This window comes from Ochotona curzoniae, unplaced genomic scaffold (genome assembly GCF_017591425.1).
Source record: "Ochotona curzoniae isolate NIBS_2020 unplaced genomic scaffold, NIBS_Ocur_1.0 patch216, whole genome shotgun sequence".
Classification (NCBI taxonomy): domain Eukaryota; kingdom Metazoa; phylum Chordata; class Mammalia; order Lagomorpha; family Ochotonidae; genus Ochotona; species Ochotona curzoniae.
Window position 1 is genome coordinate 678,858 of NW_024466769.1, and position 27,680 is coordinate 706,537.

At 49.3% G+C, this 27,680-nt stretch overlaps 2 protein-coding genes and 1 pseudogene across 9 annotated transcripts; all 3 read left to right on the forward strand.

The window, feature by feature from the left end:
• The first annotated feature begins 3,248 nt into the window (after positions 1-3,248).
• LOC121166749 lies at positions 3,249-3,400 on the forward strand (annotated as a pseudogene).
• A 5,946-nt stretch (positions 3,401-9,346) lies between these two features.
• LOC121166712 (protein-serine O-palmitoleoyltransferase porcupine) lies at positions 9,347-20,235 on the forward strand. Of its 7 annotated transcripts, XM_040995963.1 has the most exons (15): positions 9,347-9,464; positions 10,171-10,343; positions 11,536-11,728; positions 12,194-12,237; positions 12,624-12,805; positions 12,911-13,041; positions 13,159-13,176; positions 14,469-14,483; positions 14,590-14,715; positions 14,895-14,995; positions 15,975-16,051; positions 16,197-16,260; positions 16,396-16,481; positions 17,814-17,924; positions 19,798-20,235. In XM_040995963.1, the coding sequence occupies exons 2-15, from the start codon at positions 10,208-10,210 to the stop codon at positions 19,897-19,899; spliced, it is 1,386 nt and encodes a 461-aa protein (XP_040851897.1). In that variant the 5' UTR covers positions 9,347-9,464; positions 10,171-10,207; the 3' UTR covers positions 19,900-20,235. The 7 variants fall into 7 exon arrangements, with proteins under 7 accessions (XP_040851897.1, XP_040851898.1, XP_040851900.1 ...); XM_040995964.1 differs by lacking the exon at positions 14,469-14,483; XM_040995966.1 differs by lacking the exons at positions 13,159-13,176; positions 14,469-14,483.
• Positions 20,236-21,110: 875 nt separating this feature from the next.
• Positions 21,111-27,511, forward strand: LOC121166740 (3-beta-hydroxysteroid-Delta(8),Delta(7)-isomerase). Of its 2 annotated transcripts, none has more exons than XM_040996009.1 (5): positions 21,111-21,223; positions 22,488-22,846; positions 25,710-25,746; positions 25,863-25,993; positions 27,015-27,511. In XM_040996009.1, the coding sequence occupies exons 2-5, from the start codon at positions 22,546-22,548 to the stop codon at positions 27,236-27,238; spliced, it is 693 nt and encodes a 230-aa protein (XP_040851943.1). In that variant the 5' UTR covers positions 21,111-21,223; positions 22,488-22,545; the 3' UTR covers positions 27,239-27,511. The 2 variants fall into 2 exon arrangements, with proteins under 2 accessions (XP_040851943.1, XP_040851944.1); XM_040996010.1 differs by lacking the exon at positions 21,111-21,223 and adding an exon at positions 21,271-21,344.
• Positions 27,512-27,680: the final 169 nt, after the last annotated feature.

Sequence of the window (27,680 nt, forward strand, 5' to 3'; positions counted from 1 at the left end):
TGATATCATTTTCCTCCCACCAAAAGAAAGAAAATAGAATAGAAATGGCCAGGAGTTGGGGGAGGGGAGGAAAGAGGGGATTAGTGTTTAACGGATATGGAGCTTCAGCTGAGAGAGATGAAACTCAGTTTTGGAGCTGAATGGTGGTATCTGCTGCACAACCATGGGACTGTGATTAATGCCACTGAACTAACTGGATGCCTAAAAATGGCTAAAACGGTGCATTTCACGTCATGTGAGTTGCACCACAATTTTTAAAAATCTGCTCAGTGAAAAGAAAAAGACACAAAAGACCACATATTGTGTGATTCCATTTATAGGAAATGTCCAGAATAGCTAAATCTCTGGAGACAGAAAGCAATTAGTGGTTGCCCAGAGCTACCACTGGGAAATGTGGCTGACTGCTCAAGGGCACGAGTTTTCCTTTGTGGTGATGGAAATGTCCTAAAATTAGATCGGGCTGATTTTGACACAGGTCTGTAAATATACTACTATTGTATGGTGCACCTAGCATTGCTTTTAACCTGCCAATTAAAATAAGGATTTGTGAGTCCTACACAGAGGAAAGAAGGAAGGGAGAGGGAAAGGAAGGGACAGAGGGAGAAAGAGGATAGATGTTAAAATAATAATAATATTAATAAGACAAAGAAGGGTACTGGGGCTGGTGCGGTGGTACAGTAAGCTAATCAGCTGGGATGGTGTTGGGCCTAGTCAGGATGAACCACAGAACTCACCTGACACTCACAGGAGCTAGAGCTGAGAGGAAGCCGGGCTAGGTCAGGCTACAGGACCCTGTGGGTAAGGATGCAGCATCCATTGGTATGTGTTTGGGCTGTGTCTGGGAGCGGGCCACACTAGGTTAGGCTGCAGCACTTACTGGCAATCACTAAAGCCAGAATGGGTTTGGGACCACCTGCACTAGATCACAGCACCTCTTGGGCCACACGAGAGCCAAGACTGGGGTTGGGCCAGACTGGGGTAAGTTGTAGAACCTATCAGTCAGAACCGGAATGGGTGTAGGCCAGTCAGGCTAGGCTGCAGTACCCACCAGTTAGTGCCAAGACTAGGGACTATCCATGTCAGGCTCTGCCAAGCACCCACCGATACACAGGAGATCCGCGGCTGAGAATGGGCTTGGTAGGGGAACTTGGGGAATTCCTCTGCTAGGCTGCAGCTCCTGCTGGCGAACCAAGAACCAGACTTAAGGGCAAACTAGGCCAGGCTTGGTTGCAGCACTCATCAGCATATGTGAGCCAGCTCTGTGGGTGGGCTGGAGTTGGCCAATCCACAGCACACACTGGCACAAGTGAGAGCCAAGATAAGGTACAGGGCAGGCCAAGTTAGACCACAATACCTATCAGTTTGCATGAGAGCTGAGGCTGGGCCAGAGTGGGCTAGGTTGTTGCACCTACTGGTGAGAGCTGGGGCTGGGGGTAGGCCAGGCTAAACCAAGTTGTAGAACCTGCTGGCTACAGCATACAGACTGAGGGTGAGCCATCTCTACTGGGCCACAGCATCCACTGGAATGTGTAAGACCTTGGGCTGGAAGTGGACCTGATAGAACTTTGGGATTCCCTTGCTGGGCTGCTGTTTCCACGGGTGAGTGTGAGAGCTGGTATTTAGGGTGAGCCAGGCTAGGCTAGGCTGCCACACCCCCTGGCATTCATGAGAGCTAGAATGGTTGTAGGTCTGCTGGGCTAGACCACAGCACCAGCTGGCAAGTGCCAGGACTGGGTGTGAGTCATGTTGGGCTGGACTGTAGTATTCTATGGCAGGCACAAGATCCAGAGCTGAGAACATGCCTGGAAGGGGAACTGTGATCACTCCCCCTGCTACTAGGCTATACCCATTGTTGGTGAGCACAAGAACTAGGACAGGGGCTAGGCCAGGTTGGACAAGGCAGTGGCACCTGTTGGCATACATGTGGGCCAGGTCTGGGGACAGTCGGGCTAAATTAAGCCACAGCACCCATGGGTGTGACCAGTAACTGAATGGGATGCGAGCTGGGCCAGGCTAGGGCTGCAGCAAAGACTGGCACATGCAAAAACCCGAGCTGGGAATGGGCCTAGTGGGGATTAATGAGGATCACCCCCAACTGGGCCACAGCACTCACTGGTATGCATGAGGACTGTGTCTGTAGCAGGCTGTCTGGGCTAGGCCACAGTACCTGTCAGTTTCCTGTGACATATGGGGCTGGGGTAGAACTGACTAGGTAACTGCACCTATTGATATTTGCGTTGGATAATGCAGGTGACAGACTGAGCCTGATTCTGCACTGGTTGGTGCATGTAAGAGCCAAGTCTGAGGTTACCCTAGGTGAGGTTTCTTGGGGGACTGCCCAACTAGATAGCTAAACTCGGGGCCCTTCCACCCCCAAAAAATCACAAGATATATTGTTCAACCTTGGGATGCATGTATTGGGACTGGGCCTCCTCAGTTGCTGATGCCTGTGCAGTGAACAGCATGTAGGCCAGCAGGGGACGTTAACTGCCTTGTCAGAGAATGGCAACAGAACAGGTTAGTTGACTCTCCTGGCCAAGCTAGCAGCATGTTCCCGGGTCTATAGATGCATTAAGGTAGACTTTGTCAACCAATAGATCTTGGAAAATTTTTCTCAACCCTGAAGCAATGAAACCAACAATGTCTCAGAATTACCAAACTACTCAAGTAACACCCTCAGAACATTCATCCCCACTTCAGGGTCTCTAAGGCTGACATCATTAAACGACCATACCCTATCCCCACGTTCTGATGTAGTTTGACAGTAAAAAGTGTCCCCCTCCGCCTCCTACCCTGCAGACACATGAGGGAAAAAAAATACCTAAAACATTTGTCCCACCTACTTCCCTGTATCTATTTAGAGGCCCACAGGGGCATGCATCCCTCTCAACTATGTAAACAATGTTCAAAAGCACAAATTTTTGTAAATTTTTAAAAGAATAGTAATTGCTTGTGACAAGAATCAGCAGTGGAGGACCCATGATTGAGATGCAGTAGATCCAGTCACTGTCTATGACACCAGCATCCTATACGGCCCTGTTTTGACACCTGGTTGCTCTACTCTGGATTTGTACTTGGAACTCGGCATCCATATGGGAGACCTTTATTGGATATCAGGCTACTGACTTTAGTCTGGCCCAGTCCTAGCTGTTGCAACCATTCAGGGGAGTAACACAGTGAATGAAAAATCTCTCTCTCTCTCTCTATCACACCAAACTTCAAATAAATAAACAAATCTAAAAAAAAAAATACTTACCTGGCAGGGGAGATGCCATCGTTTTCCCAGGGCGAGGCTCATCCATTGCACTTGGGATGTGCTGACCCCTGCGATTTCCCCAAATGTGGGAAACTCGACTGCATAATTTGTGGTAGTGGGGGACTGCGTTCGCGCTCTTCCCTAAAAAAAAAAAAAAAAAAAAAAAAAAAGATCAGTGTTATCTATAGCCTACAATGCCAGTATCCCATTTGAGGGCTGATATGAGTCCCAACCATTCCACTTCTGATCCAGCTTCTTTTAATGCATATAGGAAAACAGAAGAAAATTACCCAAGTGCTTGGACCCCCTAACACACACGGGACACTCAGATGAAATTTCAGGCTATTTGTTTTGCCTTGGTCTAGCCCTGGCTTATTTTGCCAATTGGAAAGTTAATCAATATGGAAGATTTCTCACTGTGCCCCTCCTCAGCCCAGTAACTCTTTCAAATAAGTAAAATATATATATATAAAGAGATTTATTTATTTGTTTATTTGAAAGACTGATTTTACAGGAACAAAAGGAGAGACAGAAAGAACTTCCATCTGCTGGCTTACTCTCCACATGGTCACAACAACCGGAGCTGGGCTGAATAGAGGCCAGAAACCTGGATCTTTTTCCAGGTCTCCCACATGGGTGCAGGGTCCCAAGGCTTTGGACCATCCTCCGCTGCTCTCCCAGGCCACAAGTAGGGAGCTGGATGGGAAATGAAACAGCTAGGACATGAGCCTGTGTTGATATAAGATGCTGATTCTGCAGGTAGAAGATTAACTCGCAATGCCATTGAACTGGCCCCATAAAAATTAAAAAAAAAAAAAGACACCAATGCATGCTAAATTGTGAGTGAAATTTTGAAGAGAAAAAAAAACCAAAATTGCATAGTCGCAAAGTCTGAAAATTGTTCTAAAATTTCATAGATGGGCCCGGCACGGTGGCCTAGAGTGGCTAAAGTCCTTGCCTTGAATACGCCGAGATCCCATATGGTCACTGGTTCTAATCCTGGCAGCCCTGCTTCTCATCCAGCTCCCTGCTTGTGGTCTGGGAAAGCAGTAGAGGACGGCCCAAAGCCTTGGGACCCTGAACCCACATGGGAGACCTGGAAAAAGCTCCTGGTTCCTGGCTTGGGATCTGCTCAGCACAGCTCCTGCCGTGGCAGCGCTTAGGGGGTATGAATCATCAGATGGAGGATCATCTTCTTTGTCTCCCTTCCTCTCTGTATATCTGACTTTCTAATAAAATATTTTAAAAGCTTCATATAGATGCAAATAAGAATTTATTTTGGTGAAAAAAAAATGAAATTCAGACAGCTTGTTCACAGTTTGCATTCTCTATGAGTGTTTAAAAAAAACACCGATTTGCGTGGATTTCAAGTTATTTGCATGAAAATAAACTTCTCTTTTAATGATAGATTTCCACAAGTTTTTCAAAAGTACCCTCAAATCCCTCTACAACATACTTACAAATTACAAAAGGAAACTAGCCCATGTTGGGGCTTTGCGCCTCCAGATGCACTGAGAGACAGCCAGCGTCACTTGTGTGGAATTCCTGCCAAGAATGCATGATACAATCCTAATCATGAGGAGACATCAGACAAACCCCAATCGAAGGGCATTCTTCCAAAGAACAGGCCTGTGCTTTTAAAACAACACCAAGATGGTGAAAGTTAAGGGAAAATTGAGACTTTGTGTCCGATGGAGGAAGATTGAGCAGATCTGATAAGGCAGGTGCACCTCGTGACAAGGGCTTCCCCAAGCCTCTGGAAGGACACTCCAGCAACATGCGGGGATGGCTGGAGTCAAGCAAGCAGAGAGCGAATACAGCAGAGGAAGTGGAGGAATTGGAACTCTCAGACTCTTGCAGGTAGGAATGTAACAAAACGTCTTTGCTCTTCAGAAATTCATAGCAAAGTGTTTCAGTTCAAGGGCCATCCACCCTCAAGGAATTCTAAAACAAATTACAGGGCTTGGCGCGATAGCGCAGTGGTTAAAGTCCTCATCTTGAACACGCCAGGATCCCATATGGGCGCCGGTTCTAATTCCAACTGCCCCGCTTCCCATCCAGCTCCCTGCTTGTAGCCTGGGAAAGCAGTCCATGGCCCAAACCTTTGGGACCCTGCACCGGCATGGGAGACCAGGAGGAAGTTCCTGGCTCCTAGCTTCGGACTGGCTCAGCTCCAGCCATTGCAACTGCTTGGGGAGTGAACCATCAGACAGAAGACCTTCCTCTCTGTCTCGTCCCCTCTGTATATCTGCCTTTCCAATAAAAATAAATAAATCTTAAATAATAATAATAATAATAAAATAAATTACATAACTCAGAAATAAAGAAAAAAATACATATCTCAGAAAAAAATTCTTATACGTAAAACTATGTATTTGACAGTGGGAACTTCGAAAACACATGGAAAATTGGCTTTATCCTTTAATTCCATCTTCCATGAATCTTGAAAATTTCCTGTGTATGTGTGGGTTTGTGTAGTGTGATGCCTGCAGCATGGTGTGTGTGTGCACATGTGTAGGGAAAGAAAGTGAGAATGATACAGAGAAATAATAAATATGTTAATATCATGAGGCTCAACATCTTTTTTGCTAGTCTTGAAAAATGAAAGGTGAGATCTCATTGCCTTAATTTGCATTTCTTTAATGATGGAGAGACTAAAATGCCAAAAAGCAATAACCCAGAATGATCACAAAGGCAATCAGATTTGAAAGTTATTGAGTGCCCATTTTCCATGAAGCTCCAGTTAGAAATAGGAAGCATCTCATTTGGGAGATGTGAAAACAATACCTTACATTGGTTTTAATTTTACATTTCCTTGATAACCGGTATCTTGTCATAAATTATATATATGTATGCGTTAGCCATTTCAGATACCTTCTGTTTTTTGTTTGTTTGTTTTAAATGGCCATTACGGCCATTTGGGAAGTGAACCAACAGATGGAAAATCCTAGTCCTCTGCCTGAAGCACCAGCATTCCATATGGGCACCAGTTCATGCCCAGGTTGCTCTGCTTCCCATCCAGTTCCCTGCCTGTGGCCTAGGAAAGTAATAGAGGATGGCCCAAAGCTTTAGGACTCTGCACCCACATGTAAGAGCTGGAAGAAGCTCCTGGCTCCAAGGTTTGAATCACTTCTATTCTGGGCATTGCAGTTATTTGGGAAGTGAACTAGAGGATGGAAGATCATTCTCTGTCTCTTCTCTTTCTGAAAAAAAATCTACCTTTCAAATCAAAATAATTTCTTCACAAAATGAAAAAGACAAGGACTACAGTAGCTATGGTAAGCAGGTACAAATAGAGAATCATTCAGAAAAGAAGGTATCTGGGCCCCGCGCCTTTAAAAAAAAAAAAAAGATTATCTTTATCAGAAAGGCAGATTTACAGGGAGAAGAAAAGACAAAGATCTTCCATTTGCTGGTTTACTCCCAAATGGGCATAACGGCCAGAGCTGAGCCAATCCGAAATCAGAAGCCAGGAGCTTCTTCCAGGTCTCCCACGCAGGTGCAGGGTCCCAAGGCTTTGGGCGCTCCGGAACTGCTTTCACAGGCCACAAGCAGGGAGCTGGAAGGGAAGTGGAGCAGATGGGACATGAACTAGCACCCATATGGGATCCTGGCGCTCACAGATGCAGGATTAACCGGTTGAGCTATTGCATCACTCTCCCTGCTTTTTCTTATTAACTCGTAAATTTTCTGTATATGTCCAGAACCTAACACCCCTTCGTTACACACATCAAAAGCCTAGACAGAAACAGTTCAGTTCACAAAGCCTAACAGCAACATAGTGAAGATTTCCTCATTGCCTTTAAAAAAAATTATTTATTTTTATTGGAAATGCAGATTTACAGAAAAAAGGAAAGACAGAAAGATTTTACATCCACTGGTTCACTCCCCCAAACAGCCTTAACTGCTGGAGCTGGGGCAATCTGAAGCCAGGAGCCAGCAGTTTCTTCCTTGTCTCCCACATGGGTGCAGGGTCCCAAGGCTTTGGGCTGTCCTCTGCTGCTTTCCCAGGACACAAGCAGGGAGCTGGAAGAGAAGTGAAGCAGCCAGGACACAAATCAGTGCCCATATGGGATGTTCTTGCTGGCAGGTGCAAGATTAGCCTGTCAAACCACCATGTCAGCCCCAGTTACCTTAAAAAAAAAAAAAAAAAAAAAAGTCCATTTATTTGAAAGAGCTACAGAGAAAAAGAGGGAGTGAAACGACCTTCCACCTGCTGTTGCACTCCCCAGGTGGCCGCAATGGCCCGGACTGATGCAAGGCAAAGCCAAGAGCTTCATTTGGGTCTCCCAGGTGGGTGGCAGGAACCCAAGGACTTGGGTCATTTCCACTGTTTTTTTCAGGCCATTAGCTGCAAAAAAGTGGAGCAACCAGGACACAAACAGGTTCCTATATGCGATGCCAACACCAAAGGTGGCAACTTCACCTGCAATGCCAGACCTTAGTTGTATCTCATTTTCTTTAACTTTTTATCATATAACTCTTTTGGTTATCTTTTTCTTTTTCTTTTCTTTTTTTTTTTTTCAGAGAAAAACAAATGGATCAAATTTCCCACCTCCTTGTTTATTCCCAAAAAAATCCACAGCGATAGAGATTGGGCTGAGCCGAGGTTCTAACCGGGAATTCGATGCAGGTTTCCCAATGTGGGTGGCAGGGACCCAGGTTCCTGAGCCATCACCTGCTGCCTCCCAGAGTGTGTATTAAGCAGGAAAATAGAATCCCCACTAGAGCCAGGACTCGAACCCAGCCACTCAGGAGTCCCCACTGGCATCTTAACTGCTCGATTAAATGCCCACGCTGGATCTCCCAGTTTTACATGCCAGGTTGCAACTAAGAGAAACATTTCTGGTCTACGTGGATCCTACCGGAGAGCATTTGAGGACAGCGAAAAGAATGATCTACTGCATAACATGCCTGGCCTGTAGTCGGATGCTGAGGGAGGGGATAAGTGTGTAGCTGGCCTATGTCATGATCTACATAGCATGTGCAGTATTTTTCATCTTTGATACACGAGCATGAAACCAAAGTCCATGCTACGGTTTGTTAATATATACATATCTAGGACGCTATCCATTTGCTCTCCACCTGCAGCCGGCGGTGTCTCGAAGCCAAGAGCTGCTAATCCCATTCTTTTGTTTAACAGCTCAGCCATGCCGGTCAGCCGGTGTTTATCTGATCTCAACCCGCTTGCCTTTGCTCGCTGAGTCAGGGTGGAAGTCCACCTAGCCTGGGGTTTGCTTCTTGCTTCCACATCAAAACTAAGAATGCAGCAAGTGCTCAAGAAGTGTGCCTGGGGGGTGGGAGGGAACAGAAACCGCAGAAGAGCAGACCGTAGACAGTAGGCGCTGCATCCATGTTGAGCCCAATGCAGAATTCTGAAAGTGCTTTATAAACGCTCCCTGAGTACTGCAAAGCAGCCTTCCGGTGTCCCCCCTCCCACCAGCAATACCTAACTAATTGCTGGGGTCACCTTCATTGCAGGGTCGAGTCCGTTGGGGAATTAAGTAGGCAAATCAATTGAAGATAAGCCAAGTGCTCACAGCCACCCCCCCGGGGGGTAAGCGTAGGCGCCTAATTTTGCTCCTAGGTGACACCCAGTCACTGCCTATACACGTTTCGGGCCCCTCCCTGGGGTGTGGACGCTTGGAAATTCCTTTAGTTCCCTCTAATGATGACCTGCGTAGATTTTCCCCATCTCTGAGATCCGGACGCAACCGTGCAGAGAGGACTCGCACGGGTGAGCATTCGGGGGCCACAAGACTGGGGGCCCCCCATCCTTCCCATCAGGACGTGCAAGGTGGAGTCCCAATTTGGCCCTTGGGAACCGACAGAAAGTCTCCCGACGCCGACGCTTCGCGGCTGCAAGAGCCACAGGCCGGAAAAGTGCGGGCGAGCAGGCTGCGCGCGCCGCCGTCCTCCCGCGCCCCGCGCCCCGCGCCCCTCAACCGGCCGCTCCTTTCCCCCCCCCCCCCACCCCCGTGCCTCACGCCCCCCCTCCTCCCGGACCCCGCCCCGCTCCCGCTTTCCCATTGGCAGAACCCGCCGCCTGGCCGCCCCGGGATTTAAAGGGCCCGCTCGCCGCGCCGCCCTGGGAGCCGCTGCTGGTCCCGGCCTTGCGGCCTGCGGGGGAGGCTGCCCGGAGGAGGTGGCGACGGTGGCAACGACGGCGCATCTCTGGCCCCCTGAAATACGATTGCCTTCCTGCCAGGTAAGACTCCAGAAGTGTGCGCACGAGTCCCCGGCTCCCGTCCCTCAGCCGGCCTCGCCGCGCGCCTAGCAGAAGCCAGTGTCCTGGGACCCCCGTCCCTATCACCTTTCCGACTCCCTCCCCCGCCCAGTCTATATCCCCTGCCACCACCTCCACTTCCCTGCAGTCCCCCAGCTTAGGCAGGGCTTTGTTGGCCGCCTCTCGCCGGGTGGGGGGGGTATGATGGGGAGCGCGGGGGATACAGGACAGCCCCCACATCCATACAAGAAGGGATGCACACGGCTCCCAAGTGTCACAGAATCCCCCTGTCTGCCCTCCTCACAGAGCTACTCCACCTTGGAAGCCGGGAAGCCCTCCCCCAGCCCGCCCCCAGCCCCCTTTGCCATACGGGCCTAGAATGTACACCATCGGATCATCCTTGGCCAGGACTGTTCACCGCGATCCCGAGACCCGGCTCCTGCATTCCCCGCGAGTCGCCGCTGTGTGTGTGCGTCCACAACAGTCCCCCATCCCTGCCCTCCGCACACAGACACACACGCACGCACGGTCGGCGGCTTAGTCCGATGTACCTGCCGCTCACGACTTCCCGCAGCCCCTCAGTACCATCTGTGGGTTGCGCACCCTCAAACGGAAATCTTTAAAAACGCTCCATCTGCCCGTGGACATCCTGCTCCCTCCGTGCCCTCCTCCTTCCCCCCTTTGGCAGATCTATCCATCTGTCCATCCATCCGTGGGGGTCCGCCATGGCCACCTTCAGCCGCCAGGAATTTTTCCAGCAGCTACTGCAGGGCTGTCTCCTACCTACGGTCCAGCAGGGCCTTGATCAGATCTGGCTGCTCCTTGCCATCTGCCTCGCCTGCCGCCTCCTCTGGAGGCTTGGTAAGTGCCTGCCACACCATGTGTGTGCCACTGGGCTAGACTCTGGCACACCTGCCACGTTCATCCAGGCCAAGCCACACCTTACCCTGCCGCGTCCAACCAGACCAGAGCAGGTGCCGACATGCCTGGCTCTACCACATCCCGCGAAGCCCTGTTCCAACATACCACGTCGTGCTATCCACCACGGCCACCCCTGCCACCACAGCACGCCAAGCCACATCCTGCCATACCAGGCCATGCCCTTCCGGGTTCCTGGGATGCTGAGAAGCTCATGGGGATCCTGAGGCGTAAGATCCCACACTGTGGATGATGCAGGGCTACGAACTCCCAAAGTATTCCCAACAGGATTTGGAGATTGTGACAAATTGCAGTCCTCCTGTTTTTCGGTTTCCAGGATGTTGGTAATCTAAATTTCTGTAATCAGGGCAGGATGAAAGTTCTAGATTCTCGGATGCTGGGATGTTTCGACAATCATAAGCAGGCCTGTAGCCAAGTAAGATTTCAAGTCCCCGAGGTTCCTTCAGGAGGCTGCGATTTTCTGAAAAATCTGAGATTCAAAGGTTCTGTACTTTGTTTTTATTTCATTTGAAATGGGTTTTGCAATCCCCTCCCCTCCCCCAGTTTATTATTTTGAAATATTTCAAAGCTCCTGAAAGCTTGGGGAAAAAAAACTAGCACACCGATCACACACATCATCACATTCTCCAACGGTCAGCATCTTGTCACATTAGTTTGTTCTGTCTGTCTGTCTTTCTGCCTATCTATCTATCTTCTTCTTGGATCACTGGATCACCTGCTAACATCAACACTTCATCCCAGACCCTTCAGTGTGTGGCTCTCAAGGACACTCCCTGCCACCAAGCACAGCCCTAGCTGTCACCCCCTATGAAATGTAGTGTGAAGGCAGTAATATTATGCAGCATAAACCAAGGGGTGTACTTTCCCCCCCTGGTCTCTCAAATGTGCTTTCAAGGAGCCCGGCCATGTTCTGCCACCAGCACTTCGGGCCCCTCCAGTCAGACCAAGCTCCTACCTCCTCTAGGCCTTCACCCCAACTGTGCCCTCTGCCCAGGCCATCCTCCCCTACCTAGCAGGCCACCAACCTTCCCTTTCTTGTTCTCTCTCTCTCCCTCTCTCTCTCTCTTTCCCTCTTTCCCTCTCTCTCTCTCTCCCCCCTCCCTCTCCCCCGAAGGGTTGCCATCCTACCTGAAGCATGCAAGCACCGTGGCAGGCGGGTTCTTCAGCCTCTACCACTTCTTCCAGCTGCACATGGTTTGGGTCGTGCTGCTCAGCCTGCTGTGCTACCTCGTGCTGTTCCTCTGCCGCCATTCTTCCCATCGCGGCGTCTTCCTCTCCGTCACCATCCTCATCTACCTACTCATGGGGTACGGGTGTACAGGCTCAATCCTAACACTGTTGGGGGCAAGGGTGGGTGTGGTCCCCAGGGCTCCCTCATGGAGTTGCTCAGGACAGGAGTGGGATGGGGCCTGGGGAAGGCAGGGCATTGATGTTCACAGGAGAAGCAAGGGAATCTAGGAGGATTGTTCTATGAGGAGGCATACATAGCATAGGGCAAGGATGAGCAGTATGCTGTGCAGAATGTTCCAGAAGAAGGGAGACTAGAAGACTTGTCCTTTCACAAGTCTGTACAGGTCACACAGGGCCTGGGCTTCCCCGGGAGCTGGGAGTTTGGAGCTGGGAGTTTGAGATCCCCAAGAATTATTGCTCTTGAATTTGTGCGAGGTCCAAGATGGCAGAATGCCCCCAAGCACCTTGGTCTCCCTATTGTGTGGTCTCACAGGCCACGAGGTTCATGAGACCAAGACCAAAAGGTTATTATTTTTCCTCAGTGAGATGCACATGGTGGACACAGTGACATGGCACAAGATGCGAGGTAAGTGGGTTGGCCACTTTCACTTGCCCCAGCCCTTCTGCCCACTCCCCTCCTTCTCCTTGCTCCCAGTCTGTTTCTTTGTTCCCCTTCCTTCCTCATCCATGCACCCCACTGGACATGGGGGCATTACATCCCCTTTCCATCTGTGTATCTTTTCACCATGCTTTGTCATCCTGAGTCTGTCTGGCCCATCTAACATATGACCCTGATCTCCCAGCTGAGGGTGCCTGCCTGTCCAGAGCCTTCTTGCTCACCAACCTGACAATGTGCCCCTGTATCTATCATTGGACCCCCTTTCCCTACCACCCCTCACCTGCTGCTCTCTATCCCCCACCCTTGCTGACCTGCTCTCTGCCCATCCACTTGACCATGGGTGCCACACATAGGGGCCCAGATGATCGTGGCCATGAAAGCGGTGTCTCTGGGCTTCGACCTGGACCGGGGCGAGGTGGGTGCAGTACCTTCGCCCGTGGAGTTCATGGGCTACCTCTACTTCGTGGGCACCATCGTCTTTGGGCCCTGGATATCCTTCCACAGCTACCTACAGGCTGTCCAAGGCCGCCCGCTGGTGAGGTCCCTTGGGTAGGGAGGGCGGGGGAGAAGGACAGGTGGTCAGGGACTGTGGGAACCACCATGGGGACAATACTTATTGAGCCTTTGATTCACCCTGCAGAGCCGCCGGTGGCTGCAGAAGGTAGCCCGAAGCTTGGCGCTGGCCCTGCTGTGCCTTGTCCTGTCTACTTGTGTGGGTCCCTACCTCTTTCCATACTTCATTCCCCTTGATGGTGATCGTCTCCTTCGCAAGTGAGCACAGCCTTTGAGGTCCCTGCCCAGCAGGGACAGGGATTGGGTAGGGGACCTGGGGTCTCCCCAACTCTGAGCCTGTCTCTTAATGCTTCTGTCTGTCTTCTATTACTACAGCAAGAAACGCAAAGCCAGGTAAATGAGGACAGGTGCCTGAGGGCGAGTGGAGCTGTCTGGGGGAATGGGGCCAGTGCCTATGACCGATGGCTTCATGGAAGTCTGAGTCTTCTCTGTCTGTCTGTCTGTCTCTCCATGACTAGATCGAAACTGAATGCCTTTCTGTGGCTTGTCTTTCTGATCAAGTTTGCCTCTGTGACTTCAGGTTTGACTGGTCCTCTGACACATAGTTGTCTCAGAGCTGGCTGTCCACCTGTTCAGCTATTTTGCCACAAAAACAGTGATGTGGCTGTAACAGGGAGGACAACAATGTGTTGGTTTCTGGCTAACCTGTCCATGAATCTGGCTAGAGGCGGCGACATGTAGCAGGTGGTCTACCCATTGGTGACTGATGCCTGAATCTAGGGACTCTACATCCTGGTGTGTGGAAAGGTGCCATTATCAATGAAGGGGTGGGTGGCCGTTATCGGATGTGATGAATCAGGGTGGACAATTCTGGTATGTCTATGACTCAGGCTGGGAATGGTCTGACTGTGGCTTGTTGAGTAAGTGATTGGGCTATGTGTGTGCCTTCTCTGAACACTTGCTGTTGCCCAGCTAAGGGATGTCATGGCCAACTAAGTCCCTGTATCCACTGATCGGCACAATCAATTGCCTGCCTCTGGTTTGATTCCAGAACTGGATCTACATGCTTGATTCCATAACCCCTTCCCCTACTCATGACTGCTGATTATATATGATAATGAATGAGTGAGTCCCCAAAAGGTCAAGAGACTTGACCAGTGTCACCCAGCACAGCATTCAGCCATAAAGCCTAGGACTAACTTCTGAACCTGTGCTTTTCACAGGAGCAACATGTTGCCTGTTTTTCACCATATCGGATTGTAAATCCAACAGTGTGAAAGTGTGTGCATGTGTGTCTGTCTGTCTGTTTGTCTATTGGTGTTACAGTAGCTCTGTACTTACTACAGGGTTTTCTGTCTTCTGGTCACTGACTCAGCTCTGGTAGCTGCCAAGGTCTTTGTGTCTGGCTGTGTGGCCTTTGGAGGGCTCAGAGATACAAGATTGGACCTGGCCAGAGGCGGGGCTGGCTGACTGGCTGGCCTTGCAAGGTGGCAGGGTCATGTTGTTTATAGGACCACAAATGCTAGCTGCTTGGCAGTGTGTGTCTGCGTGTGACTCTCATAGTCTACCCCTTTGGTCACATTTCTGTCTGTCTTGTCTATGGTTGACTCAGGTCAACTACCAGGGTCTCTCTGACTCTCTTATTCTTTCTTCTCTGCTGCCTTCCTGACCCATGGGAACCCTAGGGGCACCTTGGTAAGGTGAGTCTACAGAGCAGGACTGGGGATACTGCCACATGGTGGGGGTGAGGGAGATGACTCCAGAGCCTGGGCATCATGAACTCCTCTCCTGCCTCTTCCTCCCCAGGTGGCTGCGAGCCTATGAGAGTGCCGTCTCCTTCCACTTCAGCAACTATTTTGTGGGCTTTCTGTCTGAGGGCACAGCCACGCTGGCAGGGTCCGGCTTCAGCGAGCACAAGGATCATCTGGAATGGTGGGGGAGGACTTGGGGAGGATCCCTTTATCTACTCCCTCCCCAGGGTGCTGATTGCCTAGTGCACCTGCAGGGAGGTGGGGTGGAGGATCTCCTGGGGAAAGGGACAGCCCCAGCAAGGGTGATGATCACATGGGTTGAGATGTCAACTGGGGTTGGCACATCTCATTGGCCCACAGGGACCTGACGGTGTCCAAGCCACTAAATGTGGAGCTACCACGGTCCATGGTGGAGGTTGTCACAAGCTGGAACCTGCCTATGTCTTACTGGCTAAATAACTGTGAGTCACCAAGTCACCACTCTAGGGGAGCTGGTAACCTAGGTCCTTCCATACATTGACTGAGCACCTACTGTATACCAGCCACTGGAAATGCAACAGCTATGAAAACACCTCTCCCCTGGTGGAGCTTATATTTTGGGGTGGTGGAGGTGTGGCAAGAGCAGATCATAAATCAGAGAAAAAGGAACACAGGTCATCTAGGTGTCAATGGATACTATAATAAAATACTAATAATAGAGCAGGTAAAGATGATCTAGGAGTGCAGGCAGTGTTGCAATTTTAAATGCATAAGCTAGGGCCATATCCCACCACATACGAGACAAAGATTCTAGGAAGGTGAGGGAGCAAGGGGATGCAGCTATGGTGGGAAGAAGAATGCCAAATGACAGGCTCATGTGTGTGCGTGTGTGTGTATGTGTGCATGCATGTGTGCACGCACACAGAACAGCAAGATCATTGGAGCAGGCATATAGTGAGCAAGGGGGCCAGGGCTCAGAGAGGCAGTGCCTGAGGTTATGGAGAGCCTTGTGGCCCACCCAGAGGACATGGGCTGTTTTCTCTTGAGAGTGATGAGAGCTGATTCAGAAGCAGTGGGGAAGCCTCTGCAGGATTCCAGCCCAGTGCCTCTGCTGACCACTGCTGGCTGACGACTCGGCATGCCTGAAGAGTAGAAGTCAGGGCAGCTCCGCAGCAGATGGACTAGAGGCAGCATATTGCCTCAGAAGTCTTGACGCAGGAGCAGAAGAGGCCTGTAGGTGCAGGGTACAGAATCCAGGGGTTTTGCCCCGAGGCAGTAGGGAAATAGCAGTTAACCTGGGACTGAATTTGTGAGGAGCTGTTTGGGAGGGAAAGCTCCTTTAAGGCAAAAAGGGCTTTATTCCTGTGGTCTCTCCCTCTCTCCTTTCACTGCCTGCCAGAGAGCCTCTGGGAAGGGCCCAGGGAATCGCAGGGAAATGTCCACCTGCATCTTTCCTTGCAGATGTTTTCAAGAACGCTCTCCGCCTGGGGACCTTCTCAGCGGTGCTGGTCACCTATGCAGCCAGCGCCCTCCTGCACGTGAGCAGGGCAAAGTGGGATCAGGGCAAAAGCTGGGCGGAGCAGGGGGATAGGGAGTGGGAGGGGTGGGCTTCCTCCTCACTCACCTCATTAGCACCTCCCCCATCCTACCCCAACCTCCTCCCCCACCATCCCCTACCACCAGGGCTTCAGCTTTCACCTGGCCGCTGTACTGTTGTCGCTGGCTTTTATCACTTACGTGGAGCACGGTGAGTGCGGGAGATGGGGGATGACGACAGCAGGGTCGAGATGGGCTCTGTGTGGGTATGTGGGTGGGGTGTGTCTGCAGTCGCCAACCTCTGAGGCTAACCTGAACCCCTCCTTTCCCTTCCTCTACCACACAGTCCTCCGGAAGCGCCTGGCTCGGATCCTCAGCGCCTGTGTGTTGTCTAAGCGGTGCCGGCCTGACTGTTCACACCAGCATCGCTTGGTGAGGAGGGCTCAGTTCCAGCAACCACATGCCCCCCACACACCCCCTCAATAACCTTCCTTCTGCTTCCATTTTGTGTCTGTCTCAAACCGCTTCCTCTCCTGGTGCCCAATAAAGCCCCAAAAGTTCACCTCCCTTCGGGGGGCTTCCGTGTCACTCACAGGCATTTATGGGGCACCTGCTGATACCGGGCACTTTCCTAGATGCTTGCAGACACAGTAATGAACAAAACAGGCTCAAGTCCCAGCCCATATTAAATGGGAAAGATAGTTAAAAAAAAAAAAAAAGTAGTTTTTGCTTTGTTGAGCAAAGCTAAGAGAAAATACATAAATACATGTAAGAAAGGGGGTGGGGATTGGAGGGCTTCCACTTCACAGAAATCAAGGGTGAAAGTTTAGTTTGTTGGCAAAGATGACCAGATTTCCCTGGCTTGGGAGCCATACTCCATTCTGCCAACTCTTTGCTAAGGCAGACCCCTGGTGGCAGCAGTGATGGCCTGAAAACTTGGGCCCCTGCCACCAGTGTGAGAACTGGATGAGGTTCTGGCTCCTGGTTTCAGGCCAGTGCAGTCAGCCCCAGCCCTGGCTGTTGCAGGCATTTGAGGAGCAAACTAGCAGATTAGGATCTGCTATCTTGCCATCTGCCTCTGCTCTTCTCCTCCCCCTCTCCAGTAAGTAAATAAATTAATAGGGAGGTCAGTTTGGGAGGCCTCCCTGGTGACGTGACACCCTGAGTGGTGTCACGGTGGAGAGGGCAACCCAGGAAACAGGAGCAGTGCAAAGGTGCAAGGTGAAAATGGGCCTGGAAGACTTTGAAGAACAGCGAGGGGAAGCCTTGATGCTTGAGCAGAGCGAGCCAGAGGGGAAAGCAGTTGGGAGGCATGAGCCTTCTAGGTCATTTGGGAATTTGTTTTGTCCTTCCTGTTCATCATAAACAATAGCATAATTTCCTGTTTGTCTCACATAATTGATCATAATTAATCCCCATGAATCCCCCATCCTGGTAGGCCCCTGCTCCTACCTCCCACCCCCACCAGCATACTTGCATATCCCCCTCCCACCAAGCCTGACCCTGTTACCCTCATTGGTAATAGCCTTTCATGCTTGGGGACCTCTGAGCATCCCTCAAAGGGATGCTTCCTCAAAGCCTCTCTTATACCTCTGCGGATTTACCCTGGGCATCCTCATTCCTGAGACTCACTGTATCCTGTACGTGTGTGTGCATGTGCATGCATACGTGCACACGTGTGTGTGTCCTTGGGCTCTCTGTGCAGGTGGAGGTGAAGGGCAGTACCTCATTCAGCTGCCAAGTGTATCCATCTGTCCTCCACAGGGCCTGAGGGTACGAGCCTTAAACTTGCTTTTTGGGGCCCTGGCCATCTTCCACCTGGCCTACCTGGGCTCCCTGTTTGATGTTGATGTGGACGACACCACAGAGGAGCAGGTGAGGTGGGGCCCTGGGTAAGGGGATGTACCAGGAATGGTGCTACCTGGTCTTGAGCAGCAAGAAGGTGAAGATGGGGAGATAGAGGTTGCAGCTCCTGGAATTGGGTCTCTCAGCCAGTGCACCTGCTTCGTCCTTTCCTGCTGCCCCTCTTGTTGAGTCACACTGCTGGATGTTCTGTTTTGGAGAGATGGGTAAAAATCTGCTTACTTGTCACCATTATAACAATTTATTCTACAGAGATGGAGTAAAGCTCATGGAAAATGCATACAATTTTAAAAGTGTACATGGATTTCAAAACCTTTTTTCACTAAAGGAAATATACCTTTTAATTCCATTCTGTGAACTTTTTGAAATATCCTCATATTTTATTTGATTTTTGTTTAGGTGGAATTGGCAAGCTTTCTTTCTTTTTTTTTTTTTTAAGATTTTCTTTATTTTTTTATTTCAAAGTCAGATATACAGAGAGGAGGAGAGACAGAGAGGAAGATCTTCTGTCCAATGATTCATTCCCCAAGCGGCTGCAATGGCCAGTGCTGCGCTGATCCAAAGCCAGAAGCCAGGAGCTTCCTCCAGGTCTCCCACATGGGTGCAGAGTCCCAAGGCTTTGGGCTGTCCTCGACTGCTTTCCCAGACCACAAGCAGGGAGCTGGATGGGAAGTAGAGCCACCGGGATTAGAACCGGTGCCCATATGGGATCCCAGAGTGTTCAAGGCGAGGACTTTAGCCACTAGGCCATCTCGCCAGGCCCTCTTTTTACTCAGTTTGAATGTGCAAATTCTGGATTCTGCTGCTTTAAAGTTTTACTTTACCATTTTACTTTAAAGTCTATTTGCTATTTCTGCTTGTCCAGCATGCAAGTTGTAGATTTTTCCTCCATTTTAGAGTAAGAACAGTTTGATTGAAAATTGAAATTTTAGCTTACCTGAATTTTGATTCAGGTTGTAGGCACAGAATCTGAGTCTTATTTGTCTTCAAATAAATATTTTATCCCATTTTTATTAAGATAGACAATGCCTGTCACGTGGTTCAAAAGCATAGAACATTCCAGATATTCAGGGAAAAGTTCTGCTCCCCACTCTATCCTCTGCCCTTTTTATAGGTAATCACTTTATTCATTTTATAAAAATATCCTTCCAAAGTTTAAACATATCAAGCAGAAATAAAAATATGTTAAAGTCCCTCTTCTTGTTTTTTATAGGAGGTAACAAAGGTGACACATGTATGATACTGTCCTGCAATTCTTACAAATCTCCCATAGCAGCTGATAGAGCGTCTGCATTCATTTTTTTTTTTCCCACTGTGAGAATATAACGCAATTTAAGTTGTCCCTTAGTGGTAGACACTAAGCGGGAGGCCAGTCTTTTCCTATTGCAAATTCCCTTGAAAAACATGTGATCAGGCTTGTGTGTTCTCCAACGCAGGATGGCTCTCAAACATCCTGGATGTGTGTGCCAGTTCTGCAGGAGGAAGACTATGAGTGAGGCTGATCATCTTGTTTAAGAGCCTTTTGTTTGTTCATTAGTGGGATGGTCTACTAGCCTTCTGTGGTAATTTTTAACTTAAAAAAAAAAATGAACTCTAGTAGCTCCTTATATATTAGGGAGTTTGCAGGTCAGAGAGTAAGATTGCCTTGTCTTTTTTACTATTTTTTTTTCTTGTTTTCATTTTTGTCTTGCTTTTAATTTTTTTTTTTTTTTTGGTAAGAGACAGCAAAAACTATGCATGGTTACCTTTGAGATGTACCCAATCCCTTCTGTGGAACCTCACCTAGGCTGCTTTGGAGTCACCAAATGTCCTTGGAGAGAATGGGTCATCATAAGATGCTGTTTATTCTTGCTGAGTGAGACCATCGCCTCTTTCTTTCCCACAGGGCTACGGCATGACATACACTGTCCACAAGTGGTCAGAGCTTAGCTGGGCCAGTCACTGGGTCACTTTCGGATGCTGGATCTTCTACCGTCTCATAGGCTGAGGCATAGGATTCTCTTGGCCCCCTCCCCCCAAGATCCCTCCTCCTCAGGGTGCCAGGCTCTGATGAGGAAATGAGGGAAGGCCGTCTCTACTCCCTTGACCTCACTCTATCCATGATTCCCAACATCTCTACACACACACACACACACACACACAGACACCATTCCCATGCCTGTCAATCCTCACCCTTCCACAAGGGCAGGCAGGGGATGGACCCTGCTGGGGCCTAGGGGTGGGGGGATAGTTAGGAAAGCAGAGAAGGGGAGATCCAGGGCCTCCCCGCCTACCTTCTCCCTTTTTATATTGTTTGTTATTGTCAAATAAAAGTAGGAAATATCAGTGGGCTCTTTCTTCACTGTTCAGAGGGAAATTGGAATAAGGAAAGGGGTGTGGCGTGGATTAAGGGTGGGAACTGGAAGTCATGAAGAGACAACGTACTGTGATTGGTTCATGCCTCATTTGTGATGGTTCATGATTGGATGGCGGGCCTGCAGAAAAGTCCTGGTCCTATTTGATTTGAGTGGAGGGGAGACAGATTGCACAGATGGGTATCAGAGGAGTCTGATACTGAGCTGACAAATCTAGGGCTCCCCCTTTGGACTGACCACTCTCGCCAGACAACAAGGAAGGAAAGCAAAACATTGTTTGGGATTGCACCTTGCAGGTGCTAAACAGATGGTAGGTCTAGGATGGGTCTGGATTCTGATGCATTGCTCCCTCTGGGTGCCCACTGGTTTAGGGTTATGGCATTCTGCCTGATTCTTTAGAATTGGCATCGTTGAATCTCCATGCCAATTGGCCAGCCAGGCTAAAGGAATTGAAATCTGATTAGTTTTTTGAGGCTTACTGCTGCTATCCTCACAGAGTTCTGAGCGCTGAACGGCGTGAGGGAGGTGGGGAGGGGAGGGGGTGCAGGGTACAGGATGTGTGTGATCGGCCTGTAATATTAAGATTCCGTGGTTTAGTCTGGGAACGCAGGGGGTGTTCAGTGTAAGAAACAAAGGCAGAGTTGAAAGGACTGAGCCAGACAGATTGACCAGCCCACCAGGGCATGGCCCCGCCTCTATCCCGCTCCTGACTGGGTCTCAGCCAACGACAAAAATGGCACCATGCTAGAGGACCGGGCCAAACTGCACACAGAGAGCTCCCATTGGCTGGGAGCCGCACCTGCCGTCTTCCTCGCCTCTCCATTGGCCTGCTCTATTGGGCGGGGGAACCCTTGAAGGGAAGGACAGCCCGGAGGAGCTACGCCACGGAGCCAGCGAGCTCGCAGAGAGAAGAGAGCCGAGAGACCGTTGGAACCGCCACTGCCGTCCCGGGGCTGGGTGAGTGCCCTCCGGCCGACTCACTCCTCCTTTCCCTAATACTTGATCGCCAGACCCTTTCCCCGCCACCAAGGCGTGCGCCTGCGCGAGATGCAGCTGCTGCGCGGTTGTCCGGACGAGGGTGGGTCCGCCTTCTCATTGAGCCGCTGGACCCGAGGGTTCTAGTTCTGATTGGTGGACTCCCTAGTTGGCGGTCCTTTTTCTGTTTACCACAACTGTCCACAAGACCCTAGACTCTGAGGAAAGCTCCGGCTTTCTGAGCTGGCGCTGGGCTAAGGGTCTTCGTGGGTTCCAATCATTCCTTTCGCTTTCGTTGTCCAGCTGCAGTTTCCAGGACTAAAAGCGGGGGAATAGTTTTACATGGGAAGATGCTAGGCACTGATAACTCCTGTGGGACCAGGCTAGCTTCCTTTGACTCGCGCCAAACAAAGACTAGACCTGATGACTGACTGTGACTCTCCCAACCGACTGCGACCAATGAACCCCGGAATTAAGTCTCGATTCTGTGTGTCCTGTGAGCACTGCGATTTGGGCCCAATCCTGAGTCGCCCCCCAACCCCCAATCTCTCCCCAGCCCCAAGTCTGACTCTAGATGGCTAGGATTTGACCTTGGTCTTCAAATCAACTCTGGTTTGTATATTCGCTTCCAAACTGGGACCTCTTGAAACTGGAACCTCTTGGGGTCAGGCCTCCTATTTCCTGTGGTGGTGTTTTTTTTATTTGTTTGTTTTTTTGTAAAATTATTTCACTGAAAGTTATTTTTTAATGGTTTTTCTTTAGTTATCACTAGACTTTTTTTTTGGAAACTTTTAAAATATTATGTATTTTTACTTATCTGAAAGGCAGAGAGGGGGAGAGATACCTTCTATCTGCTGGTTCACTCCCTAAATACCAGCAACCAGCAACAGTCAGGGCTAGGCCAGGCCAAAGCCAGGAGCCAGAAACTCCATCCAGATTTCTCACATGGGTGGCAGGGAGCCAGGTACGTGGGCCATCACCTGCTGCCTCCCAGGGTGTGCATCAGCAGGAAGCAGAACCCATGCACTGTCCTGTGGCATGCAGGTGTCTTGGCCACTGAGCTGCAACAAGCTTTCAACCTTTCAGTGGCCTTTTATTTCAGTCATGTTCTCCAAACAGCATATAATTAGGTTATTTTCAATCCAGCCTCACTGTCTGTTAGTTAAATTCAGCCCATTGGCATTTCTATTGTAATGTTATGTAGCTTTGATTTTACAATCTCATTTTGTGATTTCTGTTTGTCCAGGTTGTTCCTGTTCCTTTTGCCTGCGACCTGTTTATCCACACAAAGCCCGCCAAGCATCATGACCTCCAACAGTGGCCCCTTGCATCCATATTGGCCTCGGCACCTGAGGCTGGACAACTTTGTGCCTAATGACCGCCCTACCTGGCATATCCTGGCTGGCCTCTTCTCTGTCTCAGGGGTCCTGGTTGTGATCACATGGATGCTGTCAGCCCGGGCTGCTGTCGTGCCCCTGGGGACTTGGCGGCGACTATCCCTGTGCTGGTTTGCAGTGTGTGCGTTCATTCACTTGGTGATTGAGGGCTGGTTCAGTCTCTACCATGAGATCCTCCTTGGAGATCAAGCCTTTTTATCACAACTGTGTGAGTACTGGGTTCTTTCTAGGCGGGAGTCATCTTGGTTACTTACCCACCCACCATATTTCCTTCTGCTAGTTTATTTGGAAAACTGGCTGCACATAATAGTCACACAGAACAACAATAACAAAAAAAAAAACAGTTGTGGTATTTATGATACATATACATCACATGTACAAGAGGTTTGCATCCACAATTCCTGGTTTATAGTTCTCCAAGGCAAGTGAGAGAAAGGCAGACTACACATGGAATATAGTAAGCTTCTTTCACTCCAGTGGTGTCTCACCCCATGCCCTCAAAAATGGAATGCTGTAGCATCTGGACAGGCCTTGCTGGGGCTCCCCACCAGACTTATTAGCAATCATGCATAAGTAATGTCACCTCCATTATATATATATAAAAGACAAGGTCCAAAATAACACCCACATAGAAGGGTGGGCCCTAATGAAGGCATGATAACCATACACTTCTCTCATTCCTTGCTTTATGCGTCTCTTCATCCACATCCTTTGTGATAAACTAGAAAATGTGTGTGTTCTGAGGCTTTGTGAGCCGTTCAAGCATATTCATCAAGTCTAAGAAATGAGTCATGCAAACTCCAGTTCATGGCCTGGGGGCTTAAGGGAACTGAGCCTTCCACCTGAGGGGGTGGAGGGGGGGTGGTGGTTCTGCACTGAATGGGAGTACAGGACGCCCAGTCGCAGGTTTGGTGCTGCAACACAGCCAGCTTGCTGGTGGGGAACAATCTACAACTTGTGAGGTCACAGAAGTCTTTTTTTTTTTTAATTTTTTGATACTTTTAAGATTTATTTTTATTTTTCTTGGAAAGTCAGGTATACAGAGAGGAGGAGAGACAAAGAGGAAGTTCTTCTGTCCGATGATTCATTCCCCAAGCCCGCAATGGCCAAAGCTCAACCAATCTGGAGCTAGGAGTTCCTTCCAGGTCTCCCACGTGGGTACAGGGTCCCAAGGCTTTGGGCCATCCTGAACTGCTTTCCCAGGCCACAGGCAGGGAGCTGGATGGGAAATGGGGTCGCTGGGATTAGAACCAGGCCCTAGGGTCACAGAAGTCTTACATGTTGATCCTTATGGTGTGAGAACATAGGAAGCAAAGTGTGGATGTCTGTTTGACTCAACAGGTATTGATGGGAAGTTGTCCCAGTCTTAGGTTGTTAGAAACAATATTCCTTTCTGGCCTCCTGAGTAGCATGGCTGGGAATATTTCAGCCAGGTTTTTGAATGGACATCTGCATTCATTATTTTTGGGTAAATGTGAAGGTATTTTAAAAAGTCCATGGAAAATGAAATTAAAATTTATTGGTTGCAAACATTTGCTTTTTAAAATCCATGCATAATGCTTTAGCTCCCTGATAATGCACCTGGGGAAGCAACAGAAGATAGCCAAATGCTTTGGTCCCTGCACCCATATGGGAGACCTGGAGGAAGCTCCTGGCTCCAGGTTTCATATCAGACTCACTCCTGTCACTGTGACCATTTGGGGAGTGAGCTGGTGGATGGAAGATCTCCCTCTGTTACATGGAGAGAGAGATCTTCCTTCTGCTGGTTCACTCCCAAATGCCCACAATAGCTATGGCTAGACCAGTCCAAAGCCAGGAGACCAGAGCTCTTTCCAAGTCTCCCATGTTTTAGGGAGTCAAGCACTAGGATCATCTGCTGCTGCTTTCCCAGGATCATTAACAGGGAGCTAGATTAGAAATGGAACAGCCAGGGCCCAGTATGGTAGCCTAGCGGCTGAAGTCCTCGCCTTGAAAGCACTGGGATCCCATATGGGCACTGATTCGAATCCTGGCAGCCCCGTTTCCCATCCAGCTCCCTGCTTGTGGCCTGGGAGGGCAGTTGAGGATGGCCCAAAGCCTTAGGATCCTGCACCTGCATGGGAGAGCTGGAGAAAGTTCCTGGCTCCTGGCTTGGGATCTGACATAGCACTGGCTGTTGCAATCACTTGGAGAGTGAATCATCGGACAGAAGATCTTCCTCTCTGTATATCTGACTTTGCTATAAAAATAAAATAAATCTTTAAAAAACGAAAAAAGAAATTGAACAACTAGAACATGAACCAGCACCTATATGAGATGCTGGTGCCATAGGCAGCAGCTTTATGTTACAATGTTAACCGCAGTTGTACCTTTTTCCATTCCCACCAGCAGCATAGTAAAATTTTAGTTCCTCCATATTCTCACCCAGTGTTTGTTAAATTTTAGTGGGTATGAGTGGTATCTCATCATGGTTGCTAGTTGCTTTTACCATTTGAGGGCCTTTTGTGTATTTATCAGCCATTTGGAAATCCTGTTTTGTGAACCCTCCTGCCTAATTTCATTTGAGGTAGTTCTTTCTTATCCATTCTCTGCTCCCTCTTTGGTTCACTGGTCTGTTCACCTGTCTCCCCTTTCTTATTGGCTATTTCATTCACTCTGTTATTCACTCTTATGCCACAATCACAGCAGTACTGTTTTGTGTCAGGCTTAGCACACAAGGGCACTTTTAAAAAATGCATGGAAAAAAAAGAATTAAAAAGATAAGTTGATTTTGGTGTAAACAACCTTTGTATCAACAAGAGAGAGGGGAAATGCAAATTATGAGCCAGCTGAATGGATTTCAAAATTTGTTTACAGCAAAAATGGACTTATCTTTTCATTCTATTTTTTCCACAAACCTTGTCACATACCTCCACATTCACCTCTAGAATCCAGAAGAGCAGCCCCATTTCACAGATGAGGAAACCAAGGCTCAGTGAATTAGAAATGCAGTCTTCTCACAGGGACTTTAACTCCCACAAATGTGAGCTCCTCTTTTTTTTTTTTTTTTTTTACTGTGTTTACCCTTCACGTGTCTATCTTGTTTACTCCAGGGAAAGAATATGCCAAAGGAGACAGCCGATACATCCTGTAAGTGTTTGTCTCTATTCTCAGGGGTTGCCTTGATTCAGGGTGGTGGGGAGTCAGGGAGCACTCCTGGCCTGCACTCATGCCCATATCCCCCAACCCCATCCTTTCTCCTGCAGGGGTGACAACTTTACTGTGTGCATGGAGACCATCACGGCTTTCCTGTGGGGACCACTCAGCGTATGGGTAGTGATTGCCTTTCTCCGCCAGCACCCACTCCGCTTCATCCTCCAGCTTGTGGTGTCTGTGGGTGAGGAGATGGTCTTCAAAGGGTGTGAGGAGTGGGGGAAGGGGGAAAGCAGGAACACAGGTGCATCCCTGCAGGGGGGAAGCTTTCAATTCTGCCCACAGCGGGCTGGGAAGGTCAGTTGGAAAGACAAACTCCCCAGGGTTCTGGAACAGCCCTGTGCTTGCCTCTCTAGCAGGACAATTCTGGTCTCCTCCACTCCAATGCCATCTCCAGCGAAGCTTCCAGAAGCCCTGCATCCTCCAGGATCAGGACTCTGAGCTTCCTTCTTCTGAGATTCAGTCTTGTGTTCTTTAACTGTTCACTCCCCTTAGTCCTGCTAAGAGGAGTTATCTTTAGTTCTGGAATCCTGGACTGTCTTGAATTCCTGCATTTTTTAGAAAAGATTTATTCATTTTACTTGAAAGTCAGAATTGCAGAAAGAGAGAGGGACAGAGAGATCTTCCATTCTCTGGTCCACTCCTCAAATGGCTACATGGCCAGAGCTGGGCTGGTTCAAAACCAAGAGCCCAGGAGCTTCTTCCAGGTCTCTAACATGGGTACAGGGCTCAAGGACTTGGGCCATCCTCTGCTGCTTTCCCAGGCACTTAGCAGGGAACTGGATTGGAAAGTAGAGCAGCTAGGGCACAAACTGGTCCCCACATGGGACAATGGCGCTGCTATGTCACAACGCTAATGCTCCAAATTCTTTCAATTCTGGAAATGTAAGCTCTCTTTCTCTCTCTCATGTGTGTGTGTGTGTGTGTGTGTGTGTGTGTGTGTGTGTGTGTGTGTATGTGTGTGTGTGTATGTGAGCTCTCTTAAATGCAGAAATGCTCAGCTGTCTGATTTCTGGAATCATTACTTTTCTGCTTTCTCAGCTTCTCAGCTCAATCCCTTTAGAATCCCTAGTTCTTTGAATTTGGGATCCTGGGTCCTGAGACTTTGAACGACAACTTGGAAAATGCCCTGGAATAGAGAGCTGGGGAGACAGTAGCATCCTCTTTCTCACGGGGACTGCATCTCCTCCTCTTGCCTCCCACAGGCCAGGTCTACGGGGACGTGCTGTACTTCCTGACGGAGCATCGTGATGGATTCCAGCATGGGGAGATGGGCCACCCTCTCTATTTTTGGTTTTACTTTGTCTTCCTCAATGGCCTGTGGTTGGTGCTGCCCGGATTCCTCGTGCTTGATTCGGTGAAGCATCTCATGCATGCTCAGAGCTCATTGGATGCCAAGGCCACAAGAGCCAAGGGCAAGCAGAACTAGCCAGCCATGGTCCCTAGGGTGTGATGTGGGCTGATGAAGTACTTGCTGGCCACCAGAAGAGTCTAATCCTGCTCTCACAGGTTGGGATGGACAGAGATAATGAATCTGTCACACTCAGGCTGATGGGTGGGAATAGAAAGGGCCAGAGACATGGAAGGTATGGGCTGCAGGGAGCTATTGCCAGGAGCTTCTGGAGCAAACGTTCAAGAGAAAGATAGGAGGCCTGTGATGGTGGCAGTTTTTAAATCGGGAAATAAAATATATTCATTCTAACATTGAGAGATCTGGAATTACTAATCCCATCAATGTCCCATGACTAACCCCCCGGACCCCTCCATAATTCATTCCCCAGACTCCTGTCATTATCATATAGATTTGCCATCTATGACCTCACAAACTCCCTGGCTGACCCCACAGGCTCCCATTCTTTACCCAGTGGACT

What these genes read in the sequence shown, in the direction of transcription:
- LOC121166740 (XM_040996009.1), top strand. Translation starts at nt 22,546, where the DNA reads ATGACCTCCAACAGTGGCCCCTTGCATCCATATTGGCCTCGGCACCTG. An exon ending in GGAGACAGCCGATACATCCT is followed by an intron (nt 25,747 to 25,862) that starts GTAAGTGTTTGT and finishes TTTCTCCTGCAG; the next exon opens with GGGTGACAACTTTACTGTGT. An exon ending in CCAGCTTGTGGTGTCTGTGG is followed by an intron (nt 25,994 to 27,014) that starts GTGAGGAGATGG and finishes TGCCTCCCACAG; the next exon opens with GCCAGGTCTACGGGGACGTG.
- LOC121166712 (XM_040995961.1), top strand. Translation starts at nt 11,229, where the DNA reads ATGAAATGTAGTGTGAAGGCAGTAATATTATGCAGCATAAACCAAGGG. An exon ending in GACATGGCACAAGATGCGAG is followed by an intron (nt 12,238 to 12,623) that starts GTAAGTGGGTTG and finishes TGCCACACATAG; the next exon opens with GGGCCCAGATGATCGTGGCC. An exon ending in GTCTTACTGGCTAAATAACT is followed by an intron (nt 14,996 to 15,974) that starts GTGAGTCACCAA and finishes CTTTCCTTGCAG; the next exon opens with ATGTTTTCAAGAACGCTCTC.